Source organism: Oncorhynchus mykiss, chromosome 28, assembly GCF_013265735.2.
Source record: "Oncorhynchus mykiss isolate Arlee chromosome 28, USDA_OmykA_1.1, whole genome shotgun sequence".
NCBI lineage: Eukaryota > Metazoa > Chordata > Actinopteri > Salmoniformes > Salmonidae > Oncorhynchus > Oncorhynchus mykiss.
Window position 1 is genome coordinate 3,862,188 of NC_048592.1, and position 27,727 is coordinate 3,889,914.

Consider the following 27,727-nt stretch of genomic DNA (forward strand, 5'->3'; position numbering starts at 1 on the left):
ACTAACGTATGGGCTGTAGATGGACTGTGGTATGGACTGTAGATGGACTGCTGTATGGACTGTAGATAGACTGTAGATGGACTGTAGATGGACTGCTGTATGGACTGTAGATGGACTGCGGTATGGACTGTAGATGGACTAACGTATGGACTGTAGATGGACTGCGGTATGGACTGTAGATGGACTGCTGTATGGACTGTAGATGGACTGTAGATGGACTGCTGTATGGACTGTAGATGGACTAACGTATGGACTGTAGATGGACTGTAGATGGACTGCTGTATGGACTGTAGATGGACTAACGTATGGACTGTAGATGGACTGCGGTATGGACTGTAGATGGACTAACGTATGGACTGTAGATGGACTGTAGATGGACTGCTGTATGGACTGTAGATAGACTGTAGATGGACTGTGGTACGAACTGTGTAGACTGTAGCTGGACTGTGGTATGAACTGTAGATGCACTGTAGATACACTGTGGTATGAACTGTGTAGACTGTAGCTGGACTGTGGTATGAACTGTAGATGGACTAACGTATGGACTGTAGATGGACTGTAGATGGACTGCTGTACGGACTGTAGATAGACTGTAGATGGACTGTGGTACGAACTGTGTAGACTGGAGCTGGACTGTGGTATGAACTGTAGATGCACTGTAGATACACTGTGGTATGAACTGTGTAGACTGTAGCTGGACTGTGGTATGAACTGTAGATGGACTGTGGTATGAACTGTAGATGGACTGTGGTATGAACTGTAAATGGACTGTAGCTGGACTGTGGTATGGACTGTGGATGGACTGTGGCATGGACTGTAGATGGACTGCTGTATGGACTGCAGCTGGACTGTGGTATGAACTGTAGATGGACTGTGGTATGAACTGTAGATGGACTGTGGTATGGTCTGTAGCTGGACTGTGGTATGAAATGTAAATGGACTGTGGCTGGACTGTGGTATGAACTGTAGATGGACTGTGGTATGAACTGTAGATGGACTGTGGTATGAACTGTAAATGGACTGTAGCTGGACTGTGGTATGGACTGTAGATGGACTGCTGTATGGACTGTAGATTGACTGTGGTATGGACTGTAGATGGACTGCGGTATGGACTGTAGATGGACTGCTGTATGGACTGTAGATGGACTGTGGTATGAACTGTGTAGACTGAAGCTGGACTGTGGTATGAACTGTAGATGGACTGTAGATGGACTGTGGTATGAACTGTGGAGACTGTAGCTGGACTGTGGTATGGACTGCAGCTGGACTGTGGTATGGACTGTAGATGGACTGCAGATGGACTGTAGATGGACTGTGGTATGAAATGTAGATGGACTGAGGTATGGACTGTAGATGGACCAACGTATGAACTGTAGATGGACTGCGGTATGGACTGTAGATGGACTGTGGTATGGACTGTAGATGGACTAACGTATGGACTGTAGATGGACTGTGGTATGGACTGTAGATGGACTAATGTATGGACTGTAGATGGACTGCGGTATGGACTGTAGATGGACTAACGTATGGACTGTAGATGGACTGTAGATGGACTGCTGTATGGACTGTAGATGGACTGCTGTATAGACTGTAGATGGACTGCGGTATGGACTGTAGAAGGACTAACGTATGGGCTGTAGATGGACTGTGGTATGGACTGTAGATGGACTGCTGTATGGACTGTAGATAGACTGTAGATGGACTGTTGAATGGACTGTAGATGGACTGCTGTATGGACTGTAGATGAACTGCGGTATGGACTGTAGATGGACTAACGTATGGACTGTAGATGGACTGCGGTATGGACTGTAGATGGACTGCTGTATGGACTGTAGATGGACTGTAGATGGACTGCTGTATGGACTGTAGATGGACTAACGTATGGACTGTAGATGGACTGTAGATGGACTGCTGTATGGACTGTAGATGGACTAACGTATGGACTGTAGATGGACTGCGGTATGGACTGTAGATGGACTGTAGATGGACTGCTGTATGGACTGTAGATGGACTGTAGATGGACTGCTGTATGGACTGTAGATAGACTGTAGATGGACTGTGGTACGAACTGTGTAGACTGTAGCTGGACTGTGGTATGAACTGTAGATGCACTGTAGATACACTGTGGTATGAACTGTGTAGACTGTAGCTGGACTGTGGTATGAACTGTAGATGGACTAACGTATGGACTGTAGATGGACTGTAGATGGACTGCTGTACGGACTGTAGATAGACTGTAGATGGACTGTGGTACGAACTGTGTAGACTGGAGCTGGACTGTGGTATGAACTGTAGATGCACTGTAGATACACTGTGGTATGAACTGTGTAGACTGTAGCTGGACTGTGGTATGAACTGTAGATGGACTGTGGTATGAACTGTAGATGGACTGTGGTATGAACTGTAAATGGACTGTAGCTGAACTGTGGTATGGACTGTGGATGGACTGTGGCATGGACTGTAGATGGACTGCTGTATGGACTGCAGCTGGACTGTGGTATGAACTGTAGATGGACTGTGGTATGAACTGTAGATGGACTGTGGTATGGTCTGTAGCTGGACTGTGGTATGAAATGTAAATGGACTGTGGCTGGACTGTGGTATGAACTGTAGATGGACTGTGGTATGAACTGTAGATGGACTGTGGTATGAACTGTAAATGGACTGTAGCTGGACTGTGGTATGGACTGTAGATGGACTGCTGTATGGACTGTAGATTGACTGTGGTATGAACTGTAGATGGACTGTGGTATGAACTGTAGATGGACTGTGGTATGAACTGTAAATGGACTGTAGCTGGACTGTGGTATGGACTGTAGATGGACTGCTGTATGGACTGTAGATTGACTGTGGTATGGACTGTAGATGGACTGCGGTATGGACTGTAGATGGACTGCTGTATGGACTGTAGATGGACTGTGGTATGAACTGTGTAGACTGAAGCTGGACTGTGGTATGAACTGTAGATGGACTGTAGATGGACTGTGGTATGAACTGTGGAGACTGTAGCTGGACTGTGGTATGGACTGCAGCTGGACTGTGGTATGGACTGTAGATGGACTGCAGATGGACTGTAGATGGACTGTGGTATGAAATGTAGATGGACTGAGGTATGGACTGTAGATGGACCAACGTATGAACTGTAGATGGACTGCGGTATGGACTGTAGATGGACTGTGGTATGGACTGTAGATGGACTAACGTATGGACTGTAGATGGACTGTGGTATGGACTGTAGATGGACTAATGTATGGACTGTAGATGGACTGCGGTATGGACTGTAGATGGACTAACGTATGGACTGTAGATGGACTGCTGTATGGACTGTAGATGGACTGTAGATGGACTGCTGTATGGACTGTAGATGGACTGCTGTATAGACTGTAGATGGACTGGGGTATGGACTGTAGAAGGACTAACGTATGGGCTGTAGATGGACTGTGGTATGGACTGTAGATGGACTGCTGTATGGACTGTAGATAGACTGTAGATGGACTGTTGAATGGACTGTAGATGGACTGCTGTATGGACTGTAGATGGACTGCGGTATGGACTGTAGATGGACTAACGCATGGACTGTAGATGGACTGCGGTATGGACTGTAGATGGACTGCTGTATGGACTGTAGATGGACTGTAGATGGACTGCTGTATGGACTGTAGATGGACTAACGTATGGACTGTAGATGGACTGTAGATGGACTGCTGTATGGACTGTAGATGGACTAACGTATGGACTGTAGATGGACTGCGGTATGGACTGTAGATGGACTAACGTATGGACTGTAGATGGACTGTAGATGGACTGCTGTATGGACTGTAGATAGACTGTAGATGGACTGTGGTACGAACTGTGTAGACTGTAGCTGGACTGTGGTATGAACTGTAGATGCACTGTAGATACACTGTGGTATGAACTGTGTAGACTGTAGCTGGACTGTGGTATGAACTGTAGATGGACTAACGTATGGACTGTAGATGGACTGTAGATGGACTGCTGTACGGACTGTAGATAGACTGTAGATGGACTGTGGTACGAACTGTGTAGACTGGAGCTGGACTGTGGTATGAACTGTAGATGCACTGTAGATACACTGTGGTATGAACTGTGTAGACTGTAGCTGGACTGTGGTATGAACTGTAGATGGACTGTGGTATGAACTGTAGATGGACTGTGGTATGAACTGTAAATGGACTGTAGCTGAACTGTGGTATGGACTGTGGATGGACTGTGGTATGGACTGTAGATGGACTGCTGTATGGACTGCAGCTGGACTGTGGTATGAACTGTAGATGGACTGTGGTATGAACTGTAGATGGACTGTGGTATGGTCTGTAGCTGGACTGTGGTATGAAATGTAAATGGACTGTGGCTGGACTGTGGTATGAACTGTAGATGGACTGTGGTATGAACTGTAGATGGACTGTGGTATGAACTGTAAATGGACTGTAGCTGGACTGTGGTATGGACTGTAGATGGACTGCGGTATGGACTGTAGATGGACTGCTGTATGGACTGTAGATGGACTGTGGTATGAACTGTGTAGACTGAAGCTGGACTGTGGTATGAACTGTAGATGGACTGTAGATGGACTGTGGTATGAACTGTGGAGACTGTAGCTGGACTGTGGTATGGACTGCAGCTGGACTGTGGTATGGACTGTAGATGGACTGCAGATGGACTGTAGATGGACTGTGGTATGAAATGTAGATGGACGGTAGCTGGACTGTGGTATGAACGGCAGATGGACTGTGGTATGAACTGTGTAGACTGTAGCTGGACTGTGGTATGAACTGTAGATGGACTGTGGTATGAACTGAAAATGGACTGTAGCTGGACTGTGGTATGAACTGTAGATGGACTGTAGCTGGACTGTGGTATGGACTGTAGATGGACAGTAGATGGACTGTGGTATGAACTGTGTAGACTGTAGCTGGACTGTGGTATGGACTGTAGCTGGACTGTGGTATGAACTGTAGATGGACTGTCAATGGACTGTGGTATGGACTGCAGATGGACTGTAGATGGACTGTGGTATTAACTGTGTAGACTGTAGCTGGACTGTGGTATGGACTGTAGCTGGACTGCGGTATGGACTGTAGTTGGACAGTAGATTGACTATGGTATGGACTGTAGATGTACTGTGGTATGGACTGTAGATGGACTGTGGTATGGACTGTAGATGAACTGCGGTATGGACTGTAGATGGACTGTTGTATTAACTGTGTAGACTGTAGCTGGACTGTGGTATGGACTGTAGCTGGACTGTGGTATGAACTGTGGTATGGACTCCTGTATGGACTGTAGATGGACTGCGGTATGGACTGTGGTATGGACTGTAGATGGATTGCTGTATGGACTGTAGATGGACTGTGGTATGGCCTCTAGATGGACTGTGGTATGGACTGTAGATGGACTGCTGTTTGGACTGTAGATGGACTGTAGTATGGACTGTAGATGGACTGTGGTTTGGACTGTGGTATGGACTGTAGATGGACTGCTGTTTGGACTGTAGATGGACTGTAGATGGACTGTGGTATGGACTGTAGATGGACTGTAGATGGACTGTGGTATGGACTGTAGATGGACTGCTGTTTGGACTGTAGATGGACTGTAGATGGGCTGTGGTATGGACTGCTGTATGGACTGTAGATGGACTGCGGTATGGACTGTGGTATGGACTGTAGATGGATTGCTGTATGGACTGTAGATGGACTGCGTTATGGCCTGTAGATGGACTGTGGTATGGACTGTAGATGGACTGTGGTATGGACTGTGGTATGGACTGTAGATGGACTGTGGTTTGGACTGTGGTATGGACTGTAGATGGACTGTGGTATGGACTGTGGATGGACTGAAGATGGACTGTGGTATGAACTGTGTAGACTGTAGCTGGACTGTGGAATGAACTATAGATTGACTGTAGCTGGACTGTGGTATGAACTGTAGCAGGACTGTGGTAAGGGCTGTAGATGGACTGTAGATGGACTGTAGATGGACTGTGGTATGAACTGTGTAGACTGTAGATGGACTGTGGTATGAACTGTGTAGACTGTAGCTGGACTGTGGTATGAACTGTAGCTGGACTGTGGTATGGACTGTAGATGGACTGTGGTATGAACCGTAGATGGACTGTAGCTGGACTGTGGTATGAACTGTAGATGGACTGTAGATGGACTATGGTATTAACCGTGTAGACTGTAGCTGGACTGTGGTATGAACTGTAGATGGACTGTAGATTGACTGTAGATGGACTATGGTATTAACCGTGTAGACTGTAGCTGGACTGTGGTATGAACTGTAGATGCACTGTAGATGGACTGTTGATGGACTGTAGAAGGACTGTAGATGGACTGTGGTATAAACTGTAGCTGGACTGTGGTATGGACTGTAGCTGGACTGTGGTATGAACTGTAGATGGACTGTAGATGGACTGTAGATGGACTGTAGATGGACTGTGGTATGGACTGTAGATGGACTGCGGTATGGACTGTGGTATGGACTGTAGATGGACTGAGGTATGGCCTGTAGATGGACTGTGGTATTAACTGTGTAGACTGTAGCTGGACTGTGGTATGAACTGTAGATGCACTGTAGATGGACTGTTGATGGACTGTAGAAGGACTGTAGATGGACTGTGGTATAAACTGTAGCTGGACTGTGGTATGGACTGTAGCTGGACTGTGGTATGAACTGTAGATGGACTGTAGATGGACTGTAGATGGACTGTAGATGGACTGTGGTATGGACTGTAGATGGGCTGCGGTATGGACTGTGGTATGGACTGTAGATGGACTGAGGTATGGCCTGTAGATGGACTGTGGTATTAACTGTGTAGACTGTAGCTGGACTGTGGTATGGACTGTAGCTGGACTGTGGTATGAACTGTAGATGGACTGCGGTATGGACTGTAGATGGACTGCGGTATGGACTGTAGATAGACTGTAGATGGACTGTAGATGGACTGTGGTATGGACTGTAGATGGAATGTGGTATGGACTGTAGATGGACTGCTGTATGGACTGTAGATGGACTAACACATGGACTGTAGATGGACTGCAGTATGGCCTGTGGAATGGACTGTAGATGGACTGCTGTATGGACTGTAGATGGACTGCTGTATGGACTATAGATGGACTGCGTTATGGACTGTAGATGGACTGCGGTATGGACTGTGGTATGGTCAAATCAAATCAAATCAAATCAAATTTTATTTGTCACATACACATGGTTAGCAGATGTTAATGCGAGTGTAGCGAAATGCTTGTGCTTCTAGTTCCGACAATGCAGTAATAACCAACAAGTAATCTAACTAACAATTCCAAAACTACTGTCTTGTACACAGTGTAAGGGGATAAAGAATATGTACATAAGGATATATGAATGAGTGATGGTACAGAGCAGCATAGGCAAGATACAGTAGATGGTATCGAGTACAGTATATACATATGAGATGAGTATGTAAACAAAGTGGCATAGTTAAAGTGGCTAGTGATACATGTATTACATAAGAATACAGTCGATGGTATAGAGTACAGTATATACGTATGCATATGAGATGAATAATGTAGGGTAAGTAACATTATATAAGGTAGCATTGTTTAAAGTGGCTAGTGATATATTTATGGTCTGTAGATGGACTGTGGTATGGACTGTAGATGGACTGCTGTATGGACTGTAGATGGCTGTGGTATGGTCTGTAGCTGGACTGTGGTATGGACTATAGCTGGACTGTGGTATGGACTGTAGCTGGACTGTAGATGGAATGTAGATGGACTGTGGTATCAACTGTGTAGACTGAAGCTGGACTGTGGTATGAACAGTAGATGGAATGTAGATGGACTGTGGTATGAACTGTGTAGACTGAAGCTGGACTGTGGTATCAACTGTAGAAGGACTGTGGTATGAACTGTGTAGACTGTGGCATGAACTGTAGATGGACTGTGGTATGGGCTAATGTATGGACTGTAGATGGACTGTGGTATGGACTGTAGATGGACTGTGGTATGAACTGTAGATGGACTGTAGATGGACTGTGGTATGAACTGTGGAGACTGTAGCTGGACTGTGGTATGGACTGTAGATGGACTAATGTATGGACTGTAGATGGACTGTGGTATGGACTGTAGATGGACTGTGGTATGAACTGTAGATGGACTGTAGATGGACTGTGGTATGCACTGTGGAGACTGTAGCTGGACTGTGGTATGGACTGCAGCTGGACTGTGGTATGGACTGTAGATGGACTGCAGATGGACTGTAGATGGACTGTGGTATGAAATGTAGATGGACTGTAGCTGGACTGTGGTATGAACGGCAGATGGACTGTGGTATGAACTGTGTAGACTGTAGCTGGACTGTGGTATGAACTGTAGATGGACTGTGGTATGAACTGAAAATGGACTGTAGCTGGACTGTGGTATGAATTGTAGATGGACTGTAGCTGGACTGTGGTATGGACTGTAGATGGACTGTGGTATGAACTGTGTAGACTGTAGCTGGACTGTGGTATGGACTGTAGCTGGACTGTGGTATGAACTGTAGATGGACTGTCGATGGACTGTGGTATGGACTGTAGATGGACTGTAGATGGACTGTGGTATTAACTGTGTAGACTGTAGCTGGACTGTGGTATGGACTGTAGCTGGACTGCGGTATGGACTGTAGTTGGACAGTAGATTGACTGTGGTATGGACTGTAGATGTACTGTGGTATGGACTGTAGATGGACTGTGGTATGGACTGTAGATGAACTGCGGTATGGACTGTAGATGGACTGTTTTATTAACTGTGTAGACTGTAGCTGGACTGTGGTATGGACTGTAGCTGGACTGTGGTATGAACTGTGGTATGGACTCCTGTATGGACTGTAGATGGACTGCGGTATGGACTGTGGTATGGACTGTAGATGGATTGCTGTATGGACTGTAGATGGACTGTGGTATGGCCTGTAGATGGACTGTGGTATGGACTGTAGATGGACTGCTGTTTGGACTGTAGATGGACTGTAGTATGGACTTTAGATGGACTGTGGTTTGGACTGTGGTATGGACTGTAGATGGACTGCTGTTTGGACTGTAGATGGACTGTAGATGGACTGTGGTATGGACTGTAGATGGACTGTAGATGGACTGTGGCATGGACTGTAGATGGACTGTGGTATGGACTGCTGTATGGACTGTAGATGGACTGCGGTATGGACTGTGGTATGGACTGTAGATGGACTGTGGTATGGACTGTTGTATGGACCGTAGATGGACTGTGGTTTGGACTTTGGTATGGACTGTAGATGGACTGTGGTATGGACTGTAGCTGGACTGTGGAATGAACTATAGATTGACTGTAGCTGGACTGTGGTATGAACTGTAGCAGGACTGTGGTAAGGGCTGTAGATGGACTGTAGATGGACTGTAGATGGACTGTGGTATGAACTGTGTAGACTGTAGATGGACTGTGGTATGAACTGTGTAGACTGTAGCTGGACTGTGGTATGAACTGTAGCTGGACTGTGGTATGGACTGTAGATGGACTGTGGTATGAACCGTAGATGGACTGTAGCTGGACTGTGGTATGAACTGTAGATGGACTGTAGATGGACTATGGTATTAACCGTGTAGACTGTAGCTGGACTGTGGTATGAACTGTAGATGGACTGTAGATTGACTGTCGTATGAACTGTGTAGACTGTAGCTGGCCTGTGGTATGAACTGTAGATGCACTGTAGATGGACTGTTGATGGACTGTAGAAGGACTGTAGATGGACTGTGGTATAAACTGTAGCTGGACTGTGGTATGGACTGTAGCTGGACTGTGGTATGAACTGTAGATGGACTGTAGATGGACTGTAGATGGACTGTAGCTGGACTGTGGTATGGACTGTAGATGGACTGCGGTATGGACTGTGGTATGGACTGTAGATGGACTGAGGTATGGCCTGTAGATGGACTGTGGTATTAACTGTGTAGACTGTGGTATGGACTGTAGCTGGACTGTAGATGGACTGTGGTATCAACTGTGTAGACTGAAGCTGGACTGTGGTATGAACAGTAGATGGAATGTAGATGGACTGTGGTATGAACTGTGTAGACTGAAGCTGGACTGTGGTATCAACTGTAGAAGGACTGTGGTATGAACTGTGTAGACTGTGGCATGAACTGTAGATGGACTGTGGTATGGGCTAATGTATGGACTGTAGATGGACTGCGGTATGGACTGTAGATGGACTAACGTATGGACTGTAGATGGACTGCTGTATGGACTGTCGATGGACTGCGGTATGGACTGTAGATGGACTGTGGTATGGACTGTAGATGGACAGTGGCATGGACTCAAGATGGACTGTGGTATGGACTGTAGATGGACTGTAGATGGACTGTGGTATTAACTGTGTAGACTGTACCTGGACTGTGGTATGGACTGTAGCTGGACTGTGGTATGGACTGTAGATGGACTGTAGATGGACTGTGGTATGGACTGTAGATGGACTGTGGTATGGGCTGTAGATTGACTGCTGTATGGACTGTAGATGGACTGCCGTATGGACTGTGGAATGGACTGTAGATGGACTGCGGTATGGACTGTGGTATGGACTGTAGATGGACTGATGAATGGACTGTAGATGGACTGTGGTATTAACTGTGTAGACTGTAGCTGGACTGTGGTATGGACTGTAGCTGGACTGTGGTATGAACTGTAGATGGACTGCGGCATGGACTGTAGATGGACTGCGGTATGGACTGTAGATAGACTGTAGATGGACTGTAGATGGACTGTGGTATGGACTGTAGATGGAATGTGGTATGGACTGTAGATGGACTGCTGTATGGACTGTAGATGGACTAACACATGGACTGTAGATGGACTGCAGTATGGACTGTGGAATGGACTGTAGATGGACTGCTGTATGGACTGTAGATGGACTGCTGTATGGACTATAGATGGACTGCGTTATGGACTGTAGATGGACTGCGGTATGGACTGTAGATGGACTGTGGTATGGTCTGTAGATGGACTGTGGTATGGACTGTAGATGGACTGCTGTATGGACTGTAGATGGACTGTGGTATGGTCTGTAGCTGGATTGTGGTATGGACTGTAGCTGGATTGTGGTATGGACTGTAGCTGGACTGTAGATGGAATGTAGATGGACTGTGGTATCAACTGTATAGACTGAAGCTGGACTGTTGTATGAACAGTAGATGGAATGTAGATGGACTGTGGTATGAACTGTGTAGACTGAAGCTGGACTGTGGTATCAACTGTAGATGGACTGTGGTATGAACTGTGTAGACTGTGGCATGAACTGTAGATGGACTGTGGTATGGGATAATGTATGGACTGTAGATGGACTGCGGTATGGACTGTAGATGGACTAACGTATGGACTGTAGATGGACTGCGGTATGGACTGTAGATGGACTGTGGTATGGACTGTAGATGGACTGTGGTATGGACTCAAGATGGACTGTAGATGGACTGTAGATGGACTGTGGCATGAACTGTGTAGACTGAAGCTAGACTGTGGTATGAACTGTAAATGGAATGTAGATGGACTGTGGTATGAACTGTGTAGACTGTAGATTGAGTGTGGTATGAACTGTAGATGGACTGTAGATGGATGGTGGTATGAATTGTGTAGACTGTAGCTGGACTGTGTTATGAACTGTAGATGGACTGTAGATGGACTGTGGTATGAACTGTGTAGACTGTAGCTGGACTGTGGTATGGACTGTAGATGCACTGTAGATGGACTGTGGTATGAACTGTGTAGACTGTAGCTGGACTGTGGTATGAACTGTAGCTGGACTGTGGTATGAACTGTAGATGCACTGTAGATGGACTGTGGTATGAACTGTGTAGACTGTAGCTGGACTGTGCTATGAACTGTAGCTGGACTGTAGATTTGACTGTAGCTGGACTGTGGTATGGACTGTATATGGACTGTAGATGGACTGTGGTATGAACTGTGTAGACTGTAGCTGGACTGTGGTATGGACTGTAGCTGGACTGTGGTATGACCTGTAGATGTACTGTAGATGGACTGTGGTATGGACTGTAGATGGACTGTGGTATTAACTGTGTAGACTTTAGCTGGACTGTGGTATGGACTGTAGCTGGACTGTGGTATGGACTGTAGATGGACTGTAGATGGACTGTGGTATGGACTGTAGATGTACTGTGGTATGGACTGTAGATGGACTGTGGTATGGACTGTAGATGAACTGCGGTATGGACTGTAGATGGACTGTTGTATTAACTGTGTAGACTGTAGCTGGACTGTGGTATGGACTGTAGCTGGACTGTGGTATGAACTGTGGTATGGCCTGCTGTATGGACTGTAGATGGACTGCGGTATGGACTGTGGTATGGACTGTAGATGGATTGCTGTATGGACTGTAGATGGACTGCGGTATGACCTGTAGATGGACTGTGGTATGGACTGTAGATGGACTGTGGTATGGACTGTAGATGGACTGCTGTTTGGACTGTAGATGGACTGTGGTATGGACTGTAGATGGACTGTGGTTTGGACTGTGGTATGGACTGTAGATGGACTGCTGTTTGGACTGTAGATGGACTGTGGTATGGACTGTAGATGGACTGTAGATGGACTGTAGATGGACTGTGGTATGGACTGTAGATGGACTGTGGTATGGACTGCTGTTTGGACTGTAGATGGACTGCGGTATGGACTGTGGTATGGACTGTAGATGGATTGCTGTATGGACTGTAGATGGACTGCGGTATGGCCTGTAGATGGACTGTGGTATGGACTGTAGATGGACTGCTGTTTGGACTGTAGATGGACTGTGGTAAAGACTGTAGATGGACTGTGGTTTGGACTGTGGTATGAACTGTGTAGACTGTAGCTGGACTGTGAAATGAACTATAGATGGACTGTAGCTGGACTGTGGTATGAGCTGTAGATGGACTGTGGTATGGACTGTAGCTGGACTGTGGTAAGGGCTGTAGATGGACTGTAGATGGACTGTGGTATGAACTGTGTAGACTGTAGATGGACTGTGGTATGAACTGTAGCTGGACTGTGGTATGGACTGTAGATGGACTGTGGTATGAACTGTAGATGGACTGTAGCTGGACTGTGGTATGAACTGTAGATGGACTGTAGATGGACTATGGTATGAACTGTGTAGACTGTAGCTGGACTGTGGTATGAACTGTAGATGGACTGTGGTATGACCTGTAGATGGACTGTAGATGGACTGTGGTATGGACTGCTGTTTGGACTGTAGATGGAATGCGGTATGGATTGTGGTATGGACTGTAGATGGATTGCTGTATGGACTGTAGATGGACTGTGGTATTAACTGTGTAGACTTTAGCTGGACTGTGGTATGGACTGTAGCTGGACTGTGGTATGGACTGTAGATGGACTGTAGATGGACTGTGGTATGGACTGTAGATGTACTGTGGTATGGACTGTAGATGGACTGTGGTATGGACTGTAGATGGACTGCGGTATGGACTGTAGATGGACTGTTGTATTAACTGTGTAGACTGTAGCTGGACTGTGGTATGGACTGTAGCTGGACTGTGGTATGAACTGTGGTATGGCCTGCTGTATGGACTGTAGATGGACTGCGGTATGGACTGTGGTATGGACTGTAGATGGATTGCTGTATGGACTGTAGATGGACTGCGGTATGACCTGTAGATGGACTGTGGTATGGACTGTAGATGGACTGTGGTATGGACTGTAGATGGACTGCTGTTTGGACTGTAGATGGACTGTGGTATGGACTGTAGATGGACTGTGGTTTGGACTGTGGTATGGACTGTAGATGGACTGCTGTTTGGACTGTAGATGGACTGTAGATGGACTGTGGTATGGACTGTAGATGGACTGTAGATGGACTGTAGATGGACTGTGGTATGGATTGTAGATGGACTGTGGTATGGACTGTGGTATGGACTGCTGTTTGGACTGTAGATGGAATGCGGTATGGACTGTGGTATGGACTGTAGATGGATTGCTGTATGGACTGTAGATGGACTGTGGTATGGCCTGTAGATGGACTGTGGTATGGACTGTAGATGGACTGTGGTATGGACTGTAGATGGACTGCTGTTTGGACTGTAGATGGACTGTGGTAAAGACTGTAGATGGACTGTGGTTTGGACTGTGGTATGAATTGTGTAGACTGTAGCTGGACTGTGGAATGAACTATAGATGGACTGTAGCTGGACTGTGGTATGAGCTGTAGATGGACTGTGGTATGGACTGTAGCTGGACTGTGGTAAGGGCTGTAGATGGACTGTAGATGGACTGTAGATGGACTGTGGTATGAACTGTGTAGACTGTAGATGGACTGTGGTATGAACTGTGTAGACTGTAGATGGACTGTGGTATGAACTGTAGCTGGACTGTGGTATGGACTGTAGATGGACTGTGGTATGAACTGTAGATGGACTGTAGCTGGACTGTGGTATGAACTGTAGATGGACTGTAGATGGACTATGGTATGAACCGTGTAGACTGTAGCTGGACTGTGGTATGAACTGTAGATGGACTGTAGATTGACTGTGGTATGAACTGTGTAGACTGTAGCTGGCCTGTGGTATGAACTGTAGATGCACTGTAGATGGACTGTGGATGGACTGTGGTATGGACTGTAGCTGGACTGTGGTATGACCTGTAGATGGACTGTAGATGGACTGTGGTATGGACAGTAGATGGACTGTAGATGGACTGTGGTATTAACTGTGTAGACTGTAGCTGGACTGTGGTATGGACTGTATATGGACTGTGGTATGGACTGTAGATGGACTGTAGATGTACTGTGGTATGGACTGTAGATGGACTGTGGTATGGACTGTAGATGGACTGTGGTATGGACTGTAGATGGACTGCGGTATGGACTGTAGATGGACTGTTGTATTAACTGTGTAGACTGTAGCTGGACTGTGGTATGGACTGTAGCTGGACTGTGGTATGAACTGTGGTATGGCCTGCTGTATGGACTGTAGATGGACTGCGGTATGGACTGTGGTATGGACTGTAGATGGATTGCTTTATGGACTGTAGATGGACTGCGGTACGACCTGTAGATGGACTGTGGTATGGACTGTAGATGGACTGTGGTATGGACTGTAGATGGACTGCTGTTTGGACTGTAGATGGACTGTGGTATGGACTGTCGATGGACTGTGGTTTGGACTGTGGTATGGACTGTAGATGGACTGCTGTTTGGACTGTAGATGGACTGTAGATGGACTGTGGTATGGACTGTAGATGGACTGTAGATGGACTGTAGATGGACTGTGGTATGGACTGTAGATGGACTGTGGTATGGACTGTGGTATGGACTGCTGTTTGGACTGTAGATGGACTGCGGTATGGACTGTGGTATGGACTGTAGATGGATTGCTGTATGGACTGTAGATGGACTGCGGTATGGCCTGTAGATGGACTGTGGTATGGACTGTAGATGGACTGTGGTATGGACTGCTGTTTGGACTGTAGATGGACTGTGGTAAAGACTGTAGATGGACTGTGGTTTGGACTGTGGTATGAACTGTGTAGACTGTAGCTGGACTGTGGAATGAACTATAGATGGACTGTAGCTGGACTGTGGTAAGGGCTGTAGATGGACTGTAGATGGACTGTAGATGGACTGTGGTATGAACTGTGTAGACTGTAGCTGGACTGTGGTATGGACTGTAGATGGACTGTGGTATGAACTGTAGATGGACTGTAGCTGGACTGTGGTATGAACTGTAGATGGACTGTAGATGGACTATGGTATGAACCGTGTAGACTATAGCTGGACTGTGGTATGAACTGTAGATGGACTGTAGATTGACTGTGGTATGAACTGTGTAGACTGTAGCTGGCCTGTGGTATGAACTGTAGATGCACTGTAGATGGACTGTGGATGGACTGTAGAAGGACTGTAGATGAACTGTGGTATAGACTGTAGCTGGACTGTGGTATGGACTGTAGCTGGACTGTGGTATGAACTGTAGATGGACTGTAGATGGACTGTAGCTGGACTGTGGTATGAACTGTAGATGGACTAACATCTGGACTGTAGATGGACTGCGGTATGGACTGTAGATGGACTGTGGTATGGACTGTAGATGGACTGCGGTATGGACTGTAGATGGACTGTGGTATGGACTGTAGATGGACTGTGGTATGGACTGTAGAAGGACTGCTGTATGGACTGTAGCTGGACTGTGGTATGGCCTGTAGATGGACTGTAGATGGACTGTGGTATGGACTGTAGATGGTCTGCTGTTTGGACTGTAGATGGACTGTGGTATGGACTGTAGATGGACTGTAGATGGACTGCTGTATGGACTGTAGATGGACTGCGGTATGGGCTGTAGATGGACTGTGGTATGGACTGTAGATGGACTGTGGTATGGACTGCTGTTTGGACTGTAGATGGACTGTGGTAAAGACTGTAGATGGACTGTGGTTTGGACTGTGGTATGAACTGTGTAGACTGTAGCTGGACTGTGGAATGAACTATAGATGGACTGTAGCTGGACTGTGGTATGAACTGTAGATGGACTGTGGTAAGGGCTGTAGATGGACTGTAGATGGACTGTAGATGGACTGTGGTATGAACTGTGTAGACTGTAGCTGGACTGTGGTATGGACTGTAGATGGACTGTGGTATGAACTGTAGATGGACTGTAGCTGGACTGTGGTATGAACTGTAGATGGACTGTAGATGGACAATGGTATGAACCGTGTAGACTATAGCTGGACTGTGGTATGAACTGTAGATGGACTGTAGATTGACTGTGGTATGAACTGTGTAGACTGTAGCTGGCCTGTGGTATGAACTGTAGATGCACTGTAGATGGGCTGTGGATGGACTGTAGAAGGACTGTAGATGAACTGTGGTATAGACTGTAGCTGGACTGTGGTATGGACTGTAGCTGGACTGTGGTATGAACTGTAGATGGACTGTAGATGGACTGTAGCTGGACTGTGGTATGAACTGTAGATGGACTAACGTCTGGACTGTAGATGGACTGCGGTATGGACTGTAGATGGACTGTGGTATGGACTGTAGATGGACTGCGGTATGGACTGTAGATGGACTGTGGTATGGACTGTAGATGGACTGTGGTATGGACTGTAGAAGGACTGCTGTATGGACTGTAGCTGGACTGTGGTATGGCCTGTAGATGGACTGTAGATGGACTGTGGTATGGACTGTAGATGGTCTGCTGTTTGGACTGTAGATGGACTGTGGTATGGACTGTAGATGGACTGTAGATGGACTGCTGTATGGACTGTAGATGGACTGCGGTATGGGCTGTAGATGGACTGTGGTATGGACTGTGGATGAACTGTGGTATGGACTGTAGAAGGACTGCTGTATGGACTGTAGATGGACTGTGGTATGGACTGTGGTATGGACTGTAGAAGGACTGCTGTATGGACTGTAGATGGACTGTGGTATGGACTGTAGATGGACTGTGGTATGGACTGTAGATGAACTGTGGTATGGACTGTAGAAGGACTGCTGTATGGACTGTAGATGGACTGTGGTATGGACTGTAGATGGACTATGATATGGACTGTAGATGGTCTGTGGTATGGACTGTAGATGGACTGTGGTATGGACTGTAGATGGACTGCTGTATGGACTGTAGATGGACTGTGTCAGGATTTGGCCAGGGTTGTTCCGGTTTTGGTCTAGATGCCCCCATTGTGCTTTTGACCCTTTTGTTTTCCCTTGTTCCCAGTTATTATTTGCACCTGTGCCTCGTTTCCCTTGATTGTATTTAAACCCTTAGTTTTCCTCAGTTCTTTGCTCTTTGTTTGTATGCTAGCACCCAGCCCCAGCAATGCTGTGAACTTGTGTTTCTCTAGTTGGATTTTCTTGAGGTTTTCTGGTCTTGTTCTTGTTTGTTTTTTATTATTCTTTTTGAGGATATAATTTAAAAAAAAATTAAATCACCTTCTCTAGTACTGCTGTGTCTGCCTCATCTTCTGGGTTCTGCCGACTATTAGTGGCTCAGTTTACTAAGTGACTGTTTCTCACCACGGAGACCTGAGTTCGTAACCGGGTCCTGACAGACTGTGGTATGGACTGTAGATGGACTGCGGTATGGACTGTAGATGGACTGTGGTATGGACTGTAGATGGACTGTGGTATGGACTGTAGAAGGACTGCTGTATGGACTGTAGCTGGACTGTGGTATGGCCTGTAGATGGACTGTAGATGGACTGTGGTATGGACTGTAGATGGTCTGCTGTTTGGACTGTAGATGGACTGTGGTATGGACTGTAGATGGACTGTAGATGGACTGCTGTATGGACTGTAGATGGACTGCGGTATGGGCTGTAGATGGACTGTGGTATGGACTGTGGATGAACTGTGGTATGGACTGTAGAAGGACTGCTGTATGGACTGTAGATGGACTGTGGTATGGACTGTGGTATGGACTGTAGAAGGACTGCTGTATGGACTGTAGATGGACTGTGGTATGGACTGTAGATGAACTGTGGTATGGACTGTAGAAGGACTGCTGTATGGACTGTAGATGGACTGTGGTATGGACTGTAGATGGACTATGATATGGACTGTAGATGGTCTGTGGTATGGACTGTAGATGGACTGTGGTATGGACTGTAGATGGACTGCTGTATGGACTGTAGATGGACTGTGTCAGGATTTGGCCAGGGTTGTTCCGGTTTTGGTCTAGATGCCCCCATTGTGCTTTTGACCCTTTTGTTTTCCCTTGTTCCCAGTTATTATTTGCACCTGTGCCTCGTTTCCCTTGATTGTATTTAAACCCTTAGTTTTCCTCAGTTCTTTGCTCTTTGTTTGTATGCTAGCACCCAGCCCCAGCAATGCTGTGAACTTGTGTTTCTCTAGTTGGATTTTCTTGAGGTTTTCTGGTCTTGTTCTTGTTTGTTTTTTATTATTCTTTTTGAGGATATAATTTAAAAAAAAATTAAATCACCTTCTCTAGTACTGCTGTGTCTGCCTCATCTTCTGGGTTCTGCCGACTATTAGTGGCTCAGTTTACTAAGTGACTGTTTCTCACCACGGAGACCTGAGTTCGTAACCGGGTCCTGACAGACTGTGGTATGGACTGTAGATGGACTGCTGTATGGACTGTGGGATGAACTGTAGATGGACGTCTGGACTGCGGTATGGACTGTGGTATGGACTGTAGATGGACTGCTGTATGGACTGCTGTATGGACTGTAGATGGACTGCTGTATGGACTGTAGATGGACTGCTGTATGGACTGTAGATGGACTGTGGTATGGACTGTAGATGGAATGGATGGACTGCTGTATGGACTACTGTAGATGGACTGCGGTGTGGATTGTATCTGGACTGTGGTATGGACTGTAGCCGACTCTGTGCTGATGCCTCAGTGCAGTTGTTGCCCTTGTTCTATTTTCTGCCACCTGTCTATGACAAACCTCAGCTGGGATTCTCCAGATAGAAGATGAGAGGTGTTTGAGAGCTACGGTGCAGCAAAGAACCTGTACTGCTGGTGTAATGTAACATCAGTGGGAACATGGCATTCCGATGTCACAGACGTTATATTTAGACCAGGGGGAATGCAGAGCAGCTCTGGGGCTTATACCAGGAGTCAGGGGTTAAGATACACATTTTGTCTGCTCTAACAGACACAGCAAGCCAGGACAGGACAGGGCCCTGAGGCCAGTGATTTGGGATTTGAAAAATGTATTGGGAATGTGATTGTCCAATTTTGAGTGGACAGTCTCTCTCCCTCTCTTTCTCTTAATCTCTTTCTCTCTCCAACGCCATCATCACCATGATAGGCCTGATCACCGGCGACGATGAGACAGCCTACAGGGAGGTCAGTGACCTGGCAGTGTGGTGCCGGGACAACAACCTCTTCCTCAACTTCAGTCAGACCAAGGAGCTGATCGTGGACGAAAGGGAATGGGGTGAGCACGCCCCCATCCATTTCAACGGGGCTGCCGTGGAGCAGGTCGAGAGCACTAAGGACTTAAAATGGTCCACTCACACGCGTACTTTCGTGAAGAAGGCCCCTCAGGAGGTTGAAAAGGTTTGGTATGGGCCCTCAGATCCTCAAAAACGTTCTACAGCTGTACCACTGAGAGCATCCTGACTGGCTGCATCACTACTTGGAATGGCAACAGCACCACCCTCGATTGCATGGCGCTACAGAGGGGGGGTGCAGATAGCCCAGTACTATATCAGGCGGTGTGATAGAAAGGCCCGGAAAATAGTTAAAGCTTCCAGCCACCCGAGGCATAGACTGTTCTGTATACTTCCACACGGCAAGAGGCACACTCACAGGACTCTACACACTCACACACACTGACACTCTAACACACACATAACATGCACACAAATGTATGCTGACTCTACACTAGGGTTGCACATTTTGGGGAATATTCAGAGGTGGAAACTTTCCGTGGGAATTAATGGGAATATATGAGAATTAACGTGAATATATGCATATTAATATTAACACCATTTAAATGTAGATGTGTTTTGCATTGGATATATTTACCATATCATATGGAGACAGAAACATAAACCTTTTACCTTATCATAAGTAGACATAATTGCAAATTATTAAATCCTTCCAATAGAAATAAAAAACAAACCATTTTGTTACGTATTGAACTTTAATTAAATGAGTTGACTCATCACATGGGATGATTTAACTGAACAACAAAAGACAGGGAATATTGACTGATCCCCAGTGATCCAACGCATCTCCCAAAAATCTGTAAAATGATAGTCTAGAAAATAAAGCTTTGGTTGTCTTCCTCTCAGGTTTCCATGTCTTCTCCCTGGACCTCCTCAACTGAGACTGAGGCCTCATCTTCACTGTCACGTTCCAACCCTGTTGAGGATGGCTTGTTGTCAGGCTCAAAAAGCCTCAAATTTGCCCGGATGGCCACCAATCTTTCAACCCTTGCATTGGTCAGCCTGTTGCGTGCTTTGGCGTGTGTTCCCAAAGAAGGACCAGTTGCGCTCTGAGGCAGCTGATGTTGGTGGGATTTGGAGGATGATGGAGGCAACAGGGGAAAAATCCTCAGATCCACAAAGTCCCCTCCACCAGGTGACTGATGAGATATGTTGGCACGACTGCCATATTGCATCTCCATCCCAAAGCTCTTGCTTGGAAGTGGGCAGGGCAGTACGGATTTCTTCTCTTACATCTGCAAGCAGATGAATGGACAGGATGGAATTGTCTCCCTCAATCTATGCAATGGCTACTGCTATAGGTTTCAGGAGTTTCAGGCTGCTTACCACTCTCTCCCAAAATACATCATCCCGGAGGATCCTCTTGATGGGGCTGTCCATATCGGCAGACTGTGATATGGACATTTCTTGGATAGACTCCTTCCCCTCCATGAGACTGTCAAACATGATGACAACACCACCTCAATGGGTGTTGCTGGGCAGCTTCAATGTGGTTCTCTTACTCTTCTCACTTTGCTTGGTGAGGTAGATTGCTGCTATAACTTGATGACCCTTCACATACCTAACCATTTCCTTGGCTCTCTTGTAGAGTGTATCCATTGTTTTCAGTGCCATGATGTCCTCGAGGAGCAGATTCAATGCATGAGCAGCACAGCCAATGGGTGTGATGTGAAGGCAGGACTCCTCCACTTTAGACCAAGCAGCCTGTGGTCCAAGGTCATTGATGACTGCCTTCAGCTCATCTGCAATGTAGAGACCGGTGTGTCTGTTGTCCTCTATCACTCCATTATCCCTGCACATTGTATATATAGTACTGGAACTGACCAGCTTCTTACTTTCTCGTTTTCTACTTTTAAAATTCTGGTGTGTTTTTACTCTACCTTAAGTTATTTTTTAGTGCTACATTGATATTGATTACTGCATTGTTGGGTTTCAGAGCTGGCAAGAAAGACATTTCACTGTACTTTGCCATTTGCCATGACATAAAAACTTGAAATCTTATTTTATAAAGCATTACTTTTCACATCATGCGTCACTGCATGACAGGCAGACAGTAACTGGGATGTTTTCCTGTTATCCACACAGCTCTAAATATAGCAGTCTATGGTGCACCTGCTATTGCCCCCCCCCCCCCCCCCCCTCTTGGCCCACAGCAACAGTTCCCCTTATAACTAGACATGCACCGGAATGGGAAGAGGCGGCCGTGATTGGCCTAGACCTGGGATTAAGAGTAGTAATAGGCCTATTCGCTTACATACTCACACAGGACACCCACATACAGTATACACCACAGATAGATCCCTATACTGACATACACAAACAGGGCACCCACATACAGTAGACACCACAGATAGATCCCTATACTGACATACGCACACAGGGCACCCACATACAGTATACACCACAGATAGATCCCTATACTGACATACGCACACAGGGCACCCACATACAGTATACACCACAGATAGATCCCTATACTGACATACACACACAGGGCACCCACATACAGTATACACCACAGATAGATCCCTATACTGACATACACACACAGGGCACCCACATACAGTATACACCACAGATAGATCCTTATACTGACATACACACACAGGGCACCCACATACAGTATACACCACAGATAGATCCCTATACTGACATACGCACATCGATTGGGATGAAAAAGCACAGTTGAAACCCTTTGCAGAAGAACAAATGTGTTAAATAAATGATTGCACTATTGGACTACACATAGAATCCCTCTGATTCCTACTGTTGGTCTGAGCAGTGAGTGTAAACCAAGACAACAGAAACGGTGCCAGGGAATTAACTGGATCATGCGGATCTCCAAAGAAACAATCCAACACCAATCTTTATCTGAGACAATCAAATCAAATGTTATTGGTCACATACACATGGTTAGCAGATGTTATTGGTCACATACACACGGTTAGCAGATGTTAATGGTCACATACACATGGTTAGCAGATGTTATTGGTCACATACACACGGTTAGCAGATGTTAATGGTCACATACACATGGTTAGCAGATGTTATTGGTCACATACACACGGTTAGCAGATGTTAATGGTCACATACACATGGTTAGCAGATGTTATTGGTCACATGGTTAGCAGATGTTATTGGTCACATATACATGGTTAGCAGATGTTATTGGTCACATACACATGGTTAGCAGATGTTATTGCGAGTGTAGGGAAATGCGTGTGCTTCTAGTTCCGACAGTGCAGCAATATCTAACATGTAATCTAACAATTACACAACAGCTACCTACTACACACAAATCTAAGTAAAGGAATGAAATAAGAATATATACATATAAATATATGGATGAGCAATGACAGTGGCATAGGTAAGATGCAATAGATGGTATAAAATACAGTGTACACATCTGAGATGAGTGATGCAAGATATGTAAACATGAAGATAATGAAGTGACCGTATCATCATATTGTCTTGCACGGTCTTGAAGTGAGACTCCCCTTATATGAATAAAAGGTTAATAAACCGATGAAGCTTTAACCGTACATGAGATATTGAGCTCTTAATACCCTACTATAACATGCTCAAACATGAAAGTGACAGTTTGGTCGAACCTCTCTCCACTCAGTTAGCTGTGGCATGTAGAGATAAAGGATGATAAGTCCGAGCACATTCAGGTCTTGTTTGTTTGGATCAGGTCAGCCATCTTGGAAAAATACAAACACACACGCAGCACATAGCCACGCACGCTAATCTATCTACCCATCTGGAGTGGTGGTCTACGGGGATTCTGGAGAATTGACCAGTTTCCATATGCACACAGAGAACAGCTGGTTTAATAAGAGTCACACAGTATATGATCTCACACACCCTCCCGTCTACCCCCTTTGAACATGCAGGCAGCAGGCTAACACCCTGTGCCCCCAGACTGCTGCCCTTTCCCTGGGATTAGGAGCTGTCTGTTTACCATCATACTGAGGGTAAGGCATAGGAACTATAATATCTATACAAACACTCACTGCATGGTTCCCTGTGGTAGGACAATGACATCACAGGGGAAGGAAGTGCCAGATTCTCCACGGGGGGGACACACACGGTAGCCTGGTCCCAAATCTGTTTGTGTTGTCTTTCCAACTCCTATGGTCATAGTCGCGCTAAACAATACTCATCATGAAGAAAAGGTCATATATATTTATTTAAATGTTTGAGTGCCTCAATGGAATGAAAGCCTGCGGGTATTGAGACATTCCAGAACCTACGTTCCCTACAGATGTGCTAAAGCATCGTTGAGTGTATCAACTCGCCCCTTCTCCTCCAGCTAGAGTTTGGCTCAGTTCTATTTCAAACAGGACCAACGACAGGCAGTGTGTATTAATGTGTGCCAGTCACTCACTGTGCGGTAGACATGGTCGCTGCTGTCCTCGAACTTCTGCTGGATCCTCTCCTCCAGGAAGTAGATGCGGAGCTTGAGGCTGAAGTTCTCCTTCTTCAGGTCATTGAGGTGCTGCGACAGAGTACGATGACCGTTAGACATGTCACTTTAAAAACAACGGCCACCCGCAGACATGGCCCTTATACGTCAGAGAACACGGTACTCATTTGACATGGCCGTGCTACAGGAAAATACGTGAACCGTTTGAGATGTCCGTGATATAGATCAGAAAGTCCGGTAATCGTTAGATATGCTATGTCTTCTTCCCGGTGGGCACAATATATCAGTCATCGGTCTTGCGGTGTCAAGTGAAAAAACAACGGGAGAAAAAAAATACTACAACTTCCTCTTGGAAACCACAGCGAATCCAAACACACACACTAACGCTAAAACACACAGACATGGGAGTGTCGTTGGGCCGTTCAGGGATGCAGAGGGCTACTCCGCGGCCCAGGCTTTCAGAGCTGTGGCCATGGCGGCTCCATAGTGTGTTCTGGATAAGAAGGGGCCGAACACAGGAGCTTATTTTACTGACACACACATGCCTGGAATCTCAGACAGCCAGGAGAGAGGAAGAGGGAGAGGGACTGTGGCGGGGGCAGTTATATGGGATGGCACGCACTTGTGACATGTAAGGCGATAATTCCAGAGAGAGAGATTTAGGTAAATAGGAAGAGGTGCTAGGTGGTCTGAATGATCGTACATATTCTCTCTCTGTCCCCCCCGCATTACTATGTGTAAACATTAAAACACATGTTAATGACCAGCTGAAACTCTGTACCCTGACAACATCTTATGAAACATGTCAGTCAACGTAAACATTATACTGTACCTTCCTATCCCACACTCTGTCCACTATACTGTACCTTCCTATCCCACACTCTGTCCACTATACTGTACCTTCCTATCCCACACTCTGTCCATTATACTGTGCCTTCCTATCCTACACTCTGTCCACTATACTGTACCTTCCTATCCCACACTATGTTCATTATACTGTACCTTCCTATCCCACACTCTGTCCACTATACTGTACCTTCCTATCCCACACTCTGTCCACTATACTGTACCTTCCTATCCCACTCTGTCCACTATACTGTACCTTCCTATCCCACACTCTGTCAACTATACTGTACCTTCCTATCCCACACTCTGTCCACTATACTGTACCTTCCTATCCCACACTCGGTCCACTATACTGTACCTTCCTATCCCACACTCTGTCCATTATACTGTACCTTCCTATCCCACACTCTGTCCACTATACTGTACCTTCCTATCCCACACGCTGTCCACTATACTGTACCTTCCTATCCCACACTGTCCACTATACTGTACCTTCCTATCCCACACTCTGTCCACTATACTGTACCTTCCTATCCCACACTGTCCACTATACTGTACCTTCCTATCCCACACTCTGTCCATTATACTGTACCTTCCTATCCCACACTCTGTCAATTATACTGTACCTTCCTATCCCACACTCTGTCCATTATACTGCACCTTCCTATCCCACACTCTGTCCATTATACTGCACCTTCCTATCCCACACTCTGTCCATTATACTGTACCTTCCTATCCCACACTCTGTCCATTATACTGTACCTTCCTATCCCACACTCTGTCCATTATACTGTACCTTCCTATCCCACACTCTGTCCACTATACTGTACCTTCCTATCCCACACTCTGTCCACTATACTGTACCTTCCTATCCCACACTCTGTCCATTATACTGCACCTTCCTATCCCACACTCTGTCCATTATACTGCACCTTCCTATCCCACACTCTGTCCATTATACTGTACCTTCCTATCCCACACTCTGTCCATTATACTGTACCTTCCTATCCCACACTCTGTCCATTATACTGTACCTTCCTATCCCACACTCTGTCCATTATACTGTCCCTTCCTATCCCACACTCTGTCCATTATACTGTCCCTTCCTATCCCACACTCTGTCCATTATACTGTACCTTCCTATCCCACACTCTTTCCACTATACTGTACCTTCCTATCCCACACTCTGTCCATTATACTGTACCTTCCTATCCCACACTCTGTCCACTATACTGTCCCTTCCTATCCCACACTCTGCCCATTATACTGTACCTTCCTATCCCACACTCTGTCCACTATACTGTCCCTTCCTATCCCACACTCTGCCCATTATACTGCACCTTCCTATCCCACACTCTGTCCACTATACTGTCCCTTCCTATCCCACACTCTGCCCATTATACTGTACCTTCCTATCCCACACTCTGTCCACTATACTGTACCTTCCTATCCCACACTCTGTCCATTATACTGCACCTTCCTATCCCACACTCTGTCCATTATACTGTACCTTCCTATCCCACACTCTGCCCATTATACTGTACCTTCCTATGCCACACTCTGTCCATTATACTGTACCTTCCTATCCCACACTCTGTCCACTATACTGCACCTTCTTATCCCACACTCTGTCCACTATACTGTACCTTCCTTTTCCCACTATACTGTACCTTCCTATCCCACACAGTCAATTATACTGTACCTTCCTATCCCACACTCTGTCCATTATACTGTACCTTCCTATCCCACACTCTGTCCACTATACTGTACCTTCCTATCCCACACTCTGTCCATCATACTGTACCTTCCTATCCCACACTCTGTCCATTATACTGTACCTTCCTATCCCACACTGTCAATTATACTGTACCTTCCTATCCCAAATGCTGTCCACTATACTGTACCTTCTTATCCCACACTCTGTCCACTATACTGTACCTTCCTATCCCACACTCTGTCCACTATACTGTACCTTCTTATCCCACACTCTGTCCTTTATACTGTACCTTCCTATCCCACACTCTGTCCATTATACTGTACCTTTCTATCCCACACTCTGTCCACTATACTGTACCTTCCTATCCCACACTCTGTCCATTATACTGTACCTTCATATCCCACACTCTGTCCACTATACTGCACCTTCTTATCCCACACTCTGTCCACTATACTGTACCTTCCTATCCCACACTCTGTCCATTATACTGTACCTTCCTATCCCACACTGTGTCCACTATACTGCACCTTCTTATCCCACACTCTGTCCACTATACTGTACCTTCCTATCCCACACTCTGTCCACTATACTGTACCTTCATATCCCACACTCTGTCCATTATACTGTACCTTCCTATCCCACACTCTGTCCACTATACTGTACCTTCCTATCCCACACTCTGTCCATTATACTGTACCTTCCTATCCCACACTCTGTCCACTATACTGTACCTTCCTATCCCACACTCTGTCCATTATACTGTACCTTCCTATCCCACACTCTGTCCATTATACTGCACC

At 46.1% G+C, this 27,727-nt stretch overlaps 1 protein-coding gene across 1 annotated transcript in view; it reads right to left on the bottom strand.

The window, feature by feature from the left end:
- The window catches only part of LOC110509196 (myomegalin), a 71,999-nt gene extending 47,113 nt beyond the window's left edge, over positions 1-24,886 (bottom strand). The window contains exon 1 of the mRNA XM_036967072.1: positions 24,326-24,886. Coding sequence (XP_036822967.1) covers positions 24,326-24,466 — 141 coding nt within the window. The 5' untranslated portion in view covers positions 24,467-24,886. The remainder of the gene's footprint in view (positions 1-24,325) is intronic.
- Positions 24,887-27,727: the final 2,841 nt, after the last annotated feature.